This window comes from Acartia tonsa, chromosome 8 (genome assembly GCF_053477335.1).
Source record: "Acartia tonsa isolate MP-2025a chromosome 8, ASM5347733v1, whole genome shotgun sequence".
In the NCBI taxonomy this organism is placed as follows: Eukaryota; Metazoa; Arthropoda; class Copepoda; order Calanoida; family Acartiidae; genus Acartia; species Acartia tonsa.
In genome coordinates, this window is record NC_137267.1 from 52,860,287 (window position 1) to 52,876,334 (window position 16,048).

General features: G+C 32.5%; 2 protein-coding genes across 2 annotated transcripts in view; one reads left to right on the forward strand and one right to left on the reverse strand.

Moving 5' to 3' along the window:
- The first annotated feature begins 3,329 nt into the window (after window positions 1–3,329).
- Window positions 3,330–6,054, forward strand: LOC145325719 (uncharacterized). The gene is made up of 3 exons (XM_080168670.1): window positions 3,330–3,380; window positions 4,283–4,351; window positions 4,593–6,054. The coding sequence occupies exons 1-3, from the start codon at window positions 3,339–3,341 to the stop codon at window positions 5,814–5,816; spliced, it is 1,335 nt and encodes a 444-aa protein (XP_080024796.1). The 5' UTR covers window positions 3,330–3,338; the 3' UTR covers window positions 5,817–6,054.
- A 3,827-nt stretch (window positions 6,055–9,881) lies between these two features.
- LOC145326685 (band 7 protein AGAP004871-like) overlaps window positions 9,882–16,048 on the reverse strand; it is a 43,656-nt gene continuing 37,489 nt past the window's right edge. The window contains exon 18 of the mRNA XM_080170051.1: window positions 9,882–9,936. Coding sequence (XP_080026177.1) covers window positions 9,882–9,936 — 55 coding nt within the window. The remainder of the gene's footprint in view (window positions 9,937–16,048) is intronic.

The following is a 16,048-nucleotide window of genomic DNA, read 5'->3' on the forward strand; positions in this document are numbered from 1 at the left end:
AGGTATATGACTATTAGATTATTCAATAAAATCGCCGCCAGCCTTAATCACCGCCTCTACCCACCTCCTCAACCGCCGGCATGTCCAGGTCAAAATGTACCTGTCCAAGCTGGCATAGTTCTCCTTGGTAGTGGCAATGAGGGAGGTCTTTGTGGTATGGGCTCATCTATTGGTGGATGCTTCAAAGTAGCCCCAGGCTTAAAAGTCCATTGAATAAAGATTGTGATGCTGGGAGGCCACATTATGTTAAGAATGTGAGTAACTGCAGGATCCAAATTTGCCCAACTTTCAAGCTACCCTTTGACACTGAGGCTTTTATTTGGACCACAGTTGAGCTAGAATGACGTTAATTACCTTTTTAGAAATGGCATGAAATTTCAGCTAGGGTTGTCAGCGCAACCAATAGTCTAAAATGAGTTTTAAAATTAAATATGGGTCCCTGAAGTCAAGAACCGAGAAATTTTCACAAATTTTAACGGTTTTTGACGTTTTTTACATCTCAAAATCTGCCCCGTTTCACTTTGCTGGAGTACTACAGCCAAGCCATTTCAGATAGAGAGCTCTAGTCTTTTCTAGTGTCTTAATTTTGTATCTAACAGAATCCAGATTAAATAACCAGCACATTTGGAATCTGCCTTGTTGAACATTTGCATGGCCAGCTCGTTGTACACGTCCATCTTCGCCCAAAGATTTTTTTGTGCTAAAAGGTCATTACCTAAGCTTTTTATATTGTGGTCAAACGTCCTGATTGGTCAAGTAGTTTTGGCGCTATGGCCGTTTAAAGTTTGTCTGGTCTTATGTGGCCCACCCTGTATGTTTTATACATCAAATTAATCCCCCAGATGGGTAGAAAATATAAATTGTCTTTAAAATCATAAAAATAATGAATTACAGGGTGTCCCAACAAAAGTGTCATGGGCCATATTTGGAAAACTGAAATATTTTTGAAACACCCTGTAAATGTGAGTTAAAAATTGGTACAAATTGGATGTTTCTTAAATTACTGATCAGATTAAATTTATTTTTTGGAAGTCTTGTTTTTCAAAAATTAATATATAAGTTTAACAAAAAAATGGTTAAAAATTTTAAATACTTAATATTAAAGTTTGATAATCAGATAAAAATTTTTACATGCACACTTCCTTTAATTCTAAGAATCAGTTTCTTTTTTACTTCAAAAGGCTGTCATTTTCAAATTTTTAAAGCTAGAAAAACATTTTTTTCAGAAAATGTTTTTATTTATATAAATTATATATTAGAAATCTCAAAACCTAATATTGTGCTACTGCAGCTGTACTTTGAATATGTTTTGTATACATGTAAGAAAAACATAAGTTTAAAATTTGAAAACCTATGTTTCACATTTTAGTATTTTAAGAAAAAATGCTTTGTTTAAGTCAAAAAAAAGTTTTGCTTTTAACCTGGATGACCAGGTTTGCCAGTTATAGCCCCTTATCTTTCACAAACAGAATTTGAGACAGAAAAAAAACGTGCCGAGCGCCACTTTTATGGGCTGATCGAGCTGAAAATCTCAGGGTAGCTTTATAATGGTAAAAACGGAATTCCAATTTTTTTGTTTTGCTCTAGTGGCGTGCACAAGAAAGTTGCAAAAAAACCCGGTTCGGCCTGGCCATAAATACCAACCAGGCATTATGACCCATTTTGGGCAGTTTCCCCGGGCATTAAAACCCGGTTTTGTAGTAAAAACCCGTTTTTTTTCAACCAAAAATCGAAAAAATGTAATTTTTGAACGGCCAAAGTGAGATGAACACTTTTTAGAACTTTGATACAATCCGTTATTGAAAACTACACAACCTCATGTAATCTATAGAGCTACAAGTAATATACGAAGCGATTTATTTCAAATTTAGTGTTCGGCTATAGGTGCCGCCATTTTCGGGTAAAAACCCGTTGCTCAAAGTTTTAAAAGACACACACTACAAAAAAAGAACATATAAAAATTGGGTGTTACATATCAGAAAACGGGGGGAGTGGGTACAAAATTGAAAAAAATTGAAGAAAAAAATTTCTAAGAGGATAACGCCCACTACTTATATAATTAAAATATTTTAAACATCAAAAAAGGATACAGCTATAACTTTTATTTAACATTACCAATTTAAATGATTTTCATGTGTCTCTAGTAAATAGTAAAAGTAGGCATTAATTTATTGGTCAAGAAAAATTACATTCAATGAGGTTTTGAAAAGTAATTTATTATATGAAAACTAACATTTTTCAGTGCAATTAAACATGTATTAATTTTAAACTTGCCCTTCTTTCTCACTTGTTTCTAATTTATTGTAAAAGTGTAAAAAGCTCCCCCACCCCACTCCCAACTGATTAAAGTGAAAAATGGGGTCAAACTTTAAAATGTTAAGGTTATATTGGGTTATACAGTGGCATTATAGGAACCGGTTCTACCCCATCCATTATTCTCTTCCCCAATTTTCCTTTCATTACAAAATTCTTCCATCAAAACTTAATTATGCTACTCAATAATGTAGCTCACCAAATTTACACATAAGCTGACATTAAAATGGGAAATACATATCATTCATTATGAAAATAATTTATTCAAGTGCATCTGTCTATAAAAAGAGAAAGGCGCAATCACTCATTTAGCTCTTGATTTTTAAAGTTTAAAAATATCGTACTCAGCTATTCCTTGGTCGGTTTAGGCTTTTAAGGTGTCTAAAATATATCCTGGCCGGGAAAAATTTAGATCCATTAAATAATTCAAAATTGGTTCAGTTAGAGGGATACCTAACATCTCATTATATTGCTACCCAAAGTCTTATAACTACATTACAATTATATTAAAACCCACAAATTGAAATTAATAAAAAGAGTATAGTACACATTTAAATCACGCCCGCACCATGTGGTTTAGATTGTCATTAATTTGTCAACAACTGGTTGGCAGTGAGGGGAAAATTATTAAAATGTGAAGGGAAGGGGGGGTTGGTAGGGTTACAATTTTGGATTTGATACTTTTAGGGTTACAGCTGAGAGAAATCATTATTTTATATATTTATCTTTTATTTTTTTATTAAAAAGGATTAACAAAGGTTGTATTTAGAAGTAAAAAAAACTAGTAAACTTGTTAAATTATTTTCCTCAAAAATCTTCTATTTTTTACACAAACAAATTGAGGTAAAAAAGTATTTATCAATCATTTCCCTTCCCCAACTTTAAAGGGTTAAAAAAAGTCAGACTATTATACTATATTCTTATCAAGATTCAATAAATTTTAACAAAATTAATGATTATGAATGTTTGTTACATTTTTTGTATACTATTTAAAGTATTAAATATTTTTCAGAAATTTATTGATAATGCGGAGGAGAGAAACTCTGGTTGGAGATCGAAAGATCCAGGTATTTCATTTTTTATTACCATTGGGGTTGAAAGTTTATAATCAGTTCAAGTTTCTAAGAAAATTCATTCCTAGTCACACCCTTGAGATTATAAATATCAAGGTATTCTGAAAATTAAATACAAAACCCTGTTTTTTTCCATCTCCCTTTCTGTGTGTAAAAGATTAAGGGCTATAACTGAGTGACTTTTTAATATGGGTATGACACATAACATTGATTTTTTTTAATATCTCCAACCTGGCAGGCACAGCATGCCAGCAAACCTCAGGGTCATCCAGGTAGAAAGGAAAATTACTTTTTGACTTAAACAAAGCATTTTTGTTACCAAAATACTGATATTCTGTACTAGTACATTCAAGTATGAAATATAGGTATTTCAGGTTCCAGGTATGATCCTGCATGTACTGATCCTCCAGGTCTCCAGAATTCTTAAAGAGGCTCCTCTGACCTTAATTTTTGACTTGCCGACTTCTAATTTCAAACTCAAGCTTTTCCAACATATCTTCATGACAAGTGCTAAATTTCATAAAAAAAAACTCAGCTGTTGTCCTACTCACTGCTAACTGTGGAGTGACCCAGCTTCCTAGTATATAAATAATTTGCTGAAAGAATTATCCTTCTAGCTTTAAAAATCAGAAAAATACAGCCTAAAAAAAGGTTGTGAAATAAAAGGGAATAGGAATTAAAATTTGACTTTGACTCGCTTATTTTTGTATATTCATTATCAAACAGGGGACATGTACAACAATCTTTTTTAGTACTTTAGCTCTTGTAGGAGCTGAGATAAGAGGGGGGGGGGGGGTCAACCTCTCCCCTGACCAACCATGGTGAGGAATGGGCCCAACTTTTAAGAGTTAAAAATCTGATCTTTTTTACATAATTAAGAAATTCCAATGTTTTAGGTGTGTTACAGAGATATGTTCTGTTCTGTTAGACTTCTTTTGGTTGCCATTTTAATGAAAAATATTCAGGTGTGATGATTTCTTCTTACTTTCTTTTTCTTAACTAACAAAAACATGAAACATTTACAATAAAAAATTAAATGGTCAAAAACATATATAGTATATATATGTATTTTGTAATATTTGTTTTATTTATTTGACTATATAAATCAACCTCAGCTCTTTTTTCCTTCTAAAAAGATATACTATTGTTCTAGCCCTTTAACTTATTTGCTAAAAACAAAATAATCATGATAATAACTTATTTTAGGTAACATTTGGAGTAACTTTGGGCAATGGAAATGTCTTTTCTGGTGAAGTTAAAGGAAATCTGCCAATTGGAAATGGTACTTATACAAAAGCCAATGGAGATAAATTTACTGGTTATTTTGAAGATGGAAAGATGAGTGGATATTTTATGGTGGACTACAGTAATGGGGATGTTTACAGAGGAGATTTGGATGACAATGGTATTAGAGAAGGGAAAGGAGTTTACAACTATGCTGATGGAAGAAAATATGAGGGGGAGTGGAGAGGAGACATCAAACATGGCCAGGGGGTGTTTACCTTGCCTGATGTAGCAAGATATGAGGGGGAGTGGAGAGATGACAATAGGGCTGGCCAGGGTATCTATTATTTTGCTGATGGAAGAAAATATGAGGGGGAGTGGAGAGATAACAAGAAAAATGGCTGGGGAAGATTCATTTTCAAAAATGATCAGGAATTGGCAGAGTATGATGGAGAATGGATTGATGATGATATTACTGGTTATGGAAAGATGGTTTTCAAAGATAAAAAAATCTACAATGGGCATTGGAACAGTGACAAAGGAGAAGGGCAAGGATTATTGTTTTGGCCTAATGGAACCTGTTTCTATGGACAAATGAAGAATGGTGAAATGTATCATGGCATTACAATGACTAAAGACCTAGTCTTTACATATCCCCAATACAAAAATGCAACTTATGACCAAAAAGGATTCAAAGTTGTCAACTTTACTGCTGCTGAAATTGAATGTTTTCAAGAAGAAAAGGATATATCTTGTTACAACAAACCTAATGAAGTAGAAACAATTTATTTGGGAGGCTTTGAACACTATTACACCGGAGATACAATTACAATCAGGAAAAGAAAGATTAGGGATGGATTTGGTGAATATGGAGTTGATGGTGGCTATTACATTGGTGAGTGGAAGCAAGGAATACAAACTGGTTTTGGCCTGAAGACTGAACCTTTCTTACTAACAATAATTGGAACATTTGAGAATGGTATCCTAGAAGGGTTGGGAGCTTCTATTTCCTATTCATCCAAGCATAGATTTATTTATGTCGGAGGTTACTTGAAGGGTCAGCCATTTGGTCCAGGTATGTTCATCTATCCTGATGGTGGGAAAGTTCTTGGATACTTCATTGAAGGAAAGCTGGATCATACTGCAAATCCTATATACCTTCATCCTGATGGGACTAGAGATAGCTTGGTTCCAACAAGTGGCTGAGATGAATGATTATATGTGCATCAGTTGTGAAAAGTATGAAAATGAAATATTATTATTTGTATTACTTCAACTAAATATGAAATGATTTATAACTCACCTACTTACTTACCTACAATGATCAGTTTTTTTTTTTTACTGCCTTTCATATTTTATTCTATTACTAATCCTGTAAACTAATTTTACTATTAATTACCTATTTTTTTGCATAATATCTTACTGTTAAATTATTTAAATGTCAACAAAGCTTATAAATCTTTTACTTAAGATTCATTTTATGTAAAAAATTGCTAAAGTGTAGATTCCATACCCATTACTTAATTTTTTGAAAATTTTTTTACTTGTCTATTATTACTTAATATTATCAATGTTAATTTTACTACTTTTATCTAACATAAATTGCACTAATTTTATATATTTCAGAATATTTACAATGACTGTATAGTTATAATTTGAAATGTTGACGAGAGTTGCTGTAACAGTATATAAGATGAAAATATTTGAAAGAGTAAATAAAAGGTAGGATTATTTTCTCAACATTTTTTAATTGACTTTATATTCAGGATATTATTAATTGTCCAATAAAAAATTTTAGGTTTATTTACTTGCATAAGATGACAATAAATAAATTTAAGAACTATTTATCTATTCATTTATCTATCTATCTATTTAGCTATCTTTTATCCATTTATACATCTAAACATATACATATCCATCTATCTCTTTATTCTATTTAGAATTAAGAAAGCTGCATAACAACTCTGTTTAAATCTGTCACTGGGATCCTTTCCATGCAGCAAATAGAAATATGAATCACTGAGGTAACAAACCCCTCTCTATTTTTTTAAGTGAGGCTTTTCTATAATTAGGATTTGTCTGTTCATCCATAAGTCTGTTATGGTTAGTTCTTTTTGTTCATTTAAAAAGGTTAGAAATGTCCTATTGATTTCAAAATTTGCATGCTGATTCCTTTTATATTCTGATTATTCAGTTCTGACACTATACAAGTGTTAATGTCCTACCGATTCAGTGCTTCGCTTTTATGGATGTTGTCATCCTTGTTAGGATAAAAAGTATTTATTTGGATAAATAAGTTATACTTGTACGTCCATGAACAACAATGATTTCTAGATTTCTTTTATAATATCTTGTAGGACGACATTTAAGATAAACACACTTGCAAACAATTTAAATCAGGAATCTAAAGGGATAAGACAATGGCAGATAAATTAATGTATACCCCTAATGATGATACACAAAATTACCCGCCCCCTCCTCTTTTAGTAAGATTATCGGTTGAAACGTTGAACACTTAACTTAATAAACCAACCAATTAAAATTCCTTAAAGTTTTTAAGCCAACGAATAAGAAAGCATCATTATAAAATTTTTGGGGCCAATTGATGTGAAATAAACAGCCCATTCATTGTCCCATCTCTTTCTGAGTTGAATATAATGCTAAGTTGCGAAATTTGATATATTTTCACCAGATTTGCATGTACTCTGTGATACTCGCAGCTCAGCTTGTAAAAATAACGCAACCCCAACCACTCCTTTTACCCCATCCCCTCCGACAGGAGGAAAGTACTGACCAAAAATGAGGACAAAAGTAACAACCTAAATTGACGACAAAATAATACCATAATATCCATGTATATTATATCCATTATTAAATATAAAGATAAGTTGTGCAGCCCTTAAAAGAGAAGAAAAAACAATGGTCTGTATGGCTTTGAAACTGATTAATATCTGCTGGATTAGAACCGGTTCACAGCCATACTTAAATGTCATGTATAGCATCATATTACAGAAAATCTTCCATGAATATTAAAATGAAAAATTATAACATTATTAACAGTTTTTAATCTGGGCCTCCGGAATGCTGTGAGAATTGGTGCAAAAAATATGACGTAACAAAAAAAATTAGCCAATGAGAGGCCGTTATTGACCAATGGCGGCCACTACCATTGCCGCCATTGGTCAATAACGGCCTCTCATTGGCTAATTTTTTTTGTTACGTCATATTTTTTGCACCAATTCTCACAGCATCGGCCTCCGGCCCATCAGGGCCAAGAAAACTGGTTTTAATCTTACATTTTTTTTATTTATATCCGGGAAAAGCTGTTTATGATACGATACAATAAATAACTAATATAGCTTACAAAATTCATAAAAAAAGTTGAGTTTGAGAAAAGAAAAATCGATGATTTTTTTCTTCAAAATTTGGTTTTATAGGTCTTTAAAAAACCTTTTGGTGTTGAGTCAATAGTTATCATTTTCTTTCATATCAAAACTTTTGCATGGGGATTCCTGTAACAGTACAACTCTATACTCTACTCATCTAGATATACCAACCAGAAAAAACGCAAGTTAATTTAAAAAATATTTTTAATAGCGAAGCTACTCTATAATTTGAATTGTTTGTCCGTCTGTCAGAGACAAAGTGGGGGAAACGTGATTTTCTCGGCTCCTATTAAAGATAGGAGGCTGAAATTTCTTGTTTTTCTTTTCTTTAACTAAATTTTATTAGATACAATATTCCAATTCACAATTAGAATACGGATTCCAAGGACAATTAGGTAACGTGTTACAAAGCGACGCATCTTTATAATAAAGTTACGAAATGTATGGCCATATTTCACATCCCGTATTTATTAATTTTGGAAAATTTTTGCAGAACTTTTCTTTAAACTTCCAAAAAAATTTGTTAATGTTCGTTTGTCTGACTCTATGATAATCTAGGGCTTTTCTTTTATGGATGTTGTCATCCGTGTTTTATAAATGTATATAGGTAATACCTAGGTATATTGAAAAATTAGCTTGCTTATATAGACTTCATTTATTTGTCAGTTCGTTCAGTGCGAGTTTCATTTTATCAGAGTACATGAAAACCTGGTGCTACATCCAAGAAATAATTCATCGGTTATTTTATATTTGAATTGTAGAACAAAAAGGTTTTGACCAAAAGAAATATTTTATTCAATTTATATTTTGAAATAAATAGAATTTAAAATATTGAAACATCTAGGGATCTAAAGGGATAAGATAACGATCTATAAATTGTTGTATATCCTCAATGTTTTGACAAAATTACCCTTTGGAAGAATACAAATAGGTGGTTGAAACATTTGGACACTCAACTTAATGATCCGAACCTAGTAATAGTGTCTAACTTTTTATCTTTGTGACGTAACAATAATCAAAGGATGAGAGGGGAGGTGGGAAAGGAAACCCCTAAAAAAGAGATGGATTTTTGTTACGTCACAGAGATAAAAAGTTAGACACTATTACTAGGTTCTAATGAACCAATTTATCACATTTCAATAAAAGTCCCAAAAGTTGGTAAGCAAACGAATAACAAACTCTGGGAACGAGTGTATATAATAAATAGCTAACTGTCCAAACGTTTCAACTACTAATTTTAATCTAAAGAATATTTTATATATAATTATAATTAAGGATATATATAAAATTTATCGGCCATTGCCTTATCCCATTAGATCCCTGATAGTGTCATCCTTTTTTATAGCCTTAGAACACTTGGAAATTTTTTAATAATCTAGTCTCTCTTTTAATCTTCATTAAAACAGTTGGAATGCTATCAACATAAAAATAAGAGACTTTAAAATTTTAATCAGAGTCTTGATATACCTAGAATATGCAGGGATCTTAAGGGATAAGACAAATTTATCCTCCCCCATTAATGATAAACAAATTTACTCCTTCTATAGATAAAAAGTATTGGTTGAAACGTTTGGGCACTGATTGTTAACGAATTAAAAACTGTATTATAAAACTTTGGGTACTAGTGTAATTAACACTCTAAAGTCCCCTCCCTTCCTGATATTTATCAAGACTGTAGGCCCGGGATAAGACAATGGACGATAATTTTATAATCATTACTCACCCCCAATGATAGAAAGAATAACCTTTTTTTAAGTGAAAGTTATTATTTGAAAATCATAACATTCCTTAGTCAGAACCAACAAATTAAAATTCAATAAAAGTTTTTTAGCCAAAGAATATGATAACGTAGTAATAAAAATTTGGGTAGCAGTTTGATTTACTTCTAAATATCTCCTTTCTCCATGCCAAGAATGACAATATCCATAAATGTAAATCTCCTAATATATAGATATATATAAAGTAGTAAGCTTTTTTGTCTGTACTAAAGTACCTCTGAACCAATACGGGTCCTCTTAACAGTTAAGCTTCTTATAAATCCAGGAAAGATTTATCTATCTATCTATGTTATGTTGTTATTCTATACCATACATATACAATATCTATCTATCAGTATCTATATATCTATATCTATCTATCTATCTATCTATCTATCCATCTATCTATCTATCTATCTATCTTTCTATCTATCTATCTATCTATCTATCTATCTATCTATCTATCTATCTATCTATCTATCTATCTATCTATCTATCTATCTATCTATCTATCTATCTATCTATCTATCTATCTATCTATCTATCTATGTGATGTTATTATCCTTGTTAATGTATAATAAACCATACATAAGTAAATAAATAAATATATACAATATATCAGAAAAAAAAACACAAAACAAAAGAAAAAAGAAAACTCTTTTCTTACATTTTTTCATATTAATGTCAGAGATTTAAAGGGATAAGACAATGGCCGAGTTCTAACTAGGGCCGGATAGTTTTTTGGCCGGATACCGGATACCGGATATCCGGCTGATTTCAAATGCCGGATATCCGGAATCCGGCCGGATATCCGGCCAACGCCGGATATCAGGCAAATATCCGGTTATCCGGCCAAATTACCGGATATCCGGCGGATAACCGGCCAAATTACCGGATATCCGGCCGGATAACCGGCCAAATTACTACATATTAAAGTATCAAAAAAGGATATAGTCCCTTTTGTAGCAACGCACCTTAAGGGGCGATTCGTTGTATTTTTAAAATTGCTTTTAATAGGTTATTTTAGGTTAGGTTAGGTTATATTTGGTTAGGTGATTGCCCCGCAGGGCTAGGCAATTGGCCCCACAAGGTTAGAGTCCCCTGCGAGGGGCTAGAAATAGGAGGAAAGCTACTGTGAAAATACGAATAATCGCTCCTTAAGGGGCGTTGCCACGAAAGGGACTATACCCGCAAAAAAAATTCTTCATAAACTGGTGTTTTATATTATACTAGCGGCTGCGTCCCTAGTATCTAGGGATATTAGAAAGGACATGAATGTGCAGAAAAATAACTTAAAACCTTACAACGACTTTTTTTATAAAAATTAAACGGACTAAAACCACCCTGGGACCTAAAAAGGAGAACCATATTGAACCATATCGGTTCATCAGTTAGCGAGATCCTTCGCTACAGACAAAAAAAGCTTACTACTTTATATAATAGGATAAAATTAAGGTTAAAACTTAAAAATTAAGTAACTATTAAATCTCCATAGCAAATAAATCTAATTAACTATTACTACCCTCAATATGTAATATCAACCCCTAACGTTTGGAGGATGGGCGGGGAGGTGGCGTTAAATGCCTGCCCCCCCCCCTCTGTTTTTTTTCTATCCCATTTTCTGTGTATAAAAGGTAGAGGGCTACAACTGAGTGACTTTCGAAATATGGGTATGAAACATAACTAAGAGTTAAAAATTTGTAATACCTCCTTCCTGGCGGGCACAGGATGCCAGCAAATCTGGGAAGGTCATTCAGGTAAAAAGTAAAAATACTTTTTTACTTAAACAAAGCACTTCATGTTATCTAATACTACAATATCCTATAGTCGTACATCCTCATATGTAATATAGATGTTCAAGTCGATTTTAGGTTCCAGGTATAATCCTGCAAGTTCTGAACCTCCAGGTCTCCAGAAATCTTTAAACGGTTTCTGTGACCGCAACTTTTTACTTGAAGATTTCAGATTTTAAACTTAAGCTTTTTATATATCTTCATGACTTATTACAATTTCATAAATTCCGTTGCCGTTTACCTGCCAACCGTCGGTTTGCGGCTGGCAGCTGCCAAGTACTGCTGCCACCGCCAGAATTTATGTTTTGAAATGTAAAATTTACATAAAGATAAACATATTCAGAAAAAATTTTTCTTCTAGCTTCAATAATAAGAAAGTAACAGCCATTTAAGATTTAAAAAAACAGAGATTTTTGTTGTAAAATATAAAAGATTACATTGCCGGATATCCGGCCGGATAGTTTCAATATCCGGTATCCGGCCGGATATTGAAAATGGCCGGATATCCGGCCACACCGGATATCCGGCCCAACCCTAGTTCTAACATGGCATAAAAATGGAGTTTCCCTTTGACATCTTGGTCTGATTTCTTTATACTTTTTTTCCATTAAATAAAAAGCTGGCTTTGGTTTAAGTACCAACAATGTTAATGCAAAAAATGAAAGAAAGTTTTAATAAAAGTTTGGGTACCAGTAAAATTTCCAGTCCAGTTGCCATCCCCTATTATTCTTTAATTAACAGGGAGGGAGGGGACAGTGGGCTCTTTATTACACTAGTCCCCATAGTTTTAAAATAACGTTTTCTTATTCGTTGGCTGCAAACTTTGGAAACTTTTAATGCATTTGGAGTATTTCCAATGTTTTAACCACTGACCACTAATTATAATCTAAAAAAGGAATAAATTCTTATGTTGTTATTGGGGATTTGCATCAATTTATCAGCCATTGTCTTTTCCCTCTAGATCCCTGATTTATTAACCAGCCAAGCTGGCTTTTGAAAGACATTGTGAGAAAAAATTCTAGGTGTCAATGATATCACATTGAAGGGGGGGGGGTGTTTCTCCCTCCCATCTTTTTTTTTTGGGGGGGGGGGGCATCTTTCCCAGGAATGGGATGTTGCAACCTCCAGAAAAATATATGAATAACTGCTACACGCCCCTAGAATGTATTGCTCTATGTTAAAAAGGGGTTAGAAGTGCAGAAAAACAGCAAATGTAACAATAAAATAGCCTAAAACCATCCTTTTCCCATAAGTAACACAAAACAAGTACTAGGCCCCGATTTTTGCGTCTTTTGTATGACACGACATATTTAGCCGAGTTTTTGCGCAACTTTGTACGAACACCCCGTACATAGACATATGTCTATGGGTGTCGGAATATTTATTAAATAAACAACAGGAGTAGGGAATAAGTAAAGGAAGTATAAAATCTGTCTGTCTGTCTGTCTATCTGTCTATCTATCTATCTATGTACGAACACCCCGTACATAGACATATGTCTATGGGTGTCGGAATATTTATTAAATAAACAACAGGAGTTGTGAAATATACATATATGTGAATATGTGAAATATATAAAAAATCTATCCTTTATGTATGTATTTGTTTTTATTAAAAGCTGAACCGATATGGTTCTCCTTTACAATGTAGGTCCTGGAAGGTACCACCATCATTCCAATGGAAATCACCCATAGAAAAATTACCCTTCTCAACAAGTACCCCTAGAGACCTCTAGGGATATACCCACCCTAATATCTATCCATCAATCTATCACTCTTTCTCTTCTTATCTATCTATCTATATTCAATTATTAGCAAACTTACTTATCGCATGTACATGAAGAATCTCAATATGAAAAAAAGAGTAAAAAGATTTTCTTTTTTTAGTAGCGAAGCTACTCTATGGTTCAAATTGTTCGTCTGGTTTCATTAAAGATAATTTTCTCGGTTGCCTTTAACGATGAATGTATAGATCTAAGCAGATAGGATAATGGCCTATAAATTAACGTACATCCCCAATGATGATACACAAAATTACTCCTTCTGTAGATTACAAATAGTGGTTGAAACGTTTGAACACTCAACTTAATCAACCAACCAATCAAAAATCAGTTAAAGTCCCAAAGTTGTGAATCTAACGAATAAGAAAAAGTTATTATAAAACTTTGAGGACTAGTGTAATAATTGTCTGATTTAGACAGTATGTATCTATATATTGTCCATAGAATAAAAACTTATTTACTAAGTATATTTGCGATAACTTTTATTTAATGAAATCTTCCAATTTTTAACATGTACAAAACGGCCTGCTTAATTGCTTCAAGATCCATGTGAGATCTATATAGGAAATAAATGTCTATAAACGAGCTCAAGTTTTCCAAGGAATATTTGTTTAAAACTCATAGTGCTCCAATAATCCATAATAAACTCTCATTGCCCAGAACGATAAGACCCATTATTTTACTTTATTAAAAATAAATTCCTTTTTTTAATTTCATGTTGCTATTTACCTTATATCAATGTATTTAATTTCTAATCATAAAAAAGAAAATTTAAATTTATAAAATAATAAATGTAAGAAAACTCTGTTTTAAAAGAATTCGATTGTGGCGACACTTTGTGTGTTCAAATAATTAACTAAAATTGTAATCATCATCATTAACCCTTTGGTGATGGTAATGTAAAGAAAAAATATAATTTAAAAAATCTTTTTAAAATCATTTAGATTATTAAATATTTACTTTCTTTTAGATAGTAATGCCGGGTGAGGAAAATAGATTTATTGAGAAATAGATATGCATATAGAAAACTAGCCAATAGGGAGATAATTATATCGAGCCAACTCTAGTTTTTATATATTTTTTTGTTTTTGTCATCTTGAGGCGTTTCCATTAGTTTTGATTAATAATTAACCGTAAGTAGTTCGGTACATTACCATCAACAATTTTTTTGGCAGAGATAGAGGGGACAATGGCCTATTAATACAACAGTCCCCAAAGTTTTGTAATAACGTTTATTTTTTGCTTAACAACTTTGGAGAGTTTTATCGAATTTTGATTGGTTGTGTATTAAATCAAGTATAAAAATGTTTAAACCACTAATTTTAATCTACAGAAGGGATAATTTTGTATATCATAATTGGGAACATAAGAATTTTTTTCGGTTATTGATTCATCCGTTTAGACCACTGAGGACAATTAAAACCTTAAGTAATTCGGTACATTACCATCAACAACTTTTTAGACTACATTCCCCCACCCACCCCCATTCTATGAATATATTAAGGATAGGGTACCAAATAATGCCGCTGTCGTAGCGGTTATGCGTCTTGCGTCATATTAGAAGGGTGACGCAAATTTCAGATCTTAGTTTTTGCTATTTGATTTACTATTTTTCTCTATAAGATAAAAGCGATGCTTGCTAGATTATCTAATTTGCTATAATATAAAGATGAATTTTCTCAAATCGCCAATTCTGGGGTCTGAAGTTTGCGTCACCCTGCCAACCTGACGCAAGACGCATAACCGCTACGACCGTGGTATTATTTTGTCCACTATCTAGACTAAGTCAAACTTTTCTCCAGGGATCCAAAGGGATAAGACAGTGACCGAAAAAAAAGGGTACATACTCAATAATGAAACACAAAATTACCCCTTTTGTAGATTACAATTAGTGGTTTAAACGTTGAGACTCTCAACTTAATATATCAACCAATCAAAATTAATTAAAAGTCCCCAAAGTTGAAAAGCTAACGAATAAGAAAACGTTATAAAAAAAACTTTGGGGACTAGTTTAATAAACAGCCAATTGTCTCCTCTCGCTCTGTTTGAAAATAATAAAATATATTATTAAATATAAATTTATTAAATAAATTTCTCATTTAAATTTTTATTAATTACAATAAATTTTTCTATTTTACTAAAATAAGTTAGGGATCTTAAGGGATAAGACAATGGACGATAAATTGATGTACACCACAAATAAATTAGGCCTTCTATAAAGATTCAAATTATAATAAATATTGGGTACCAGTGTAATTTACAGTCCAATGTCCCCTCCCTCCCTTAAATAACCAATATAATACATACATAATATAATAGCAATTTTAACACTATATATAATAGACTAGCAGCTACGCCCCCTACAGGTCTTTAGAAGCACCTGAGGTGGGGGAGGGGGTATATCGACTCTGTAAACAAAAATTTTGAAGGGGGAGGGTCATTTGTATGGGCTAATTCTCTTAGGAGGGTTAGAAGTACCTTCCCCAAAAAAAAACCTATTGGGTACTTTTCGAGATCCTTCAACACAGACAAAAAAATCTTACTAATTTATATAATAGGATATGTATTTTTTTAATACTTTGTAACTAAAACAACTCCACTTCTCTCGCATTATATTTTTTTTTTTGGGGGGGGGGATAAAATATTTCATAGACCTCCCTCACCCCTTTAAATGTATAAAGATTCCCCCTGCAGGGCTACTCTGTACTAAATATATAACCTA

Coding starts and splice junctions, on each gene's coding strand:
- LOC145325719 (XM_080168670.1), top strand. CDS start 3,339: ATGCGGAGGAGAGAAACTCTGGTTGGAGATCGAAAGATCCAG. Junction 3,381..4,282: donor TTGGAGATCGAAAGATCCAG/GTATTTCATTTT, acceptor CCAATGTTTTAG/GTGTGTTACAGAGATATGTT. Junction 4,352..4,592: donor TTTTAATGAAAAATATTCAG/GTGTGATGATTT, acceptor AACTTATTTTAG/GTAACATTTGGAGTAACTTT.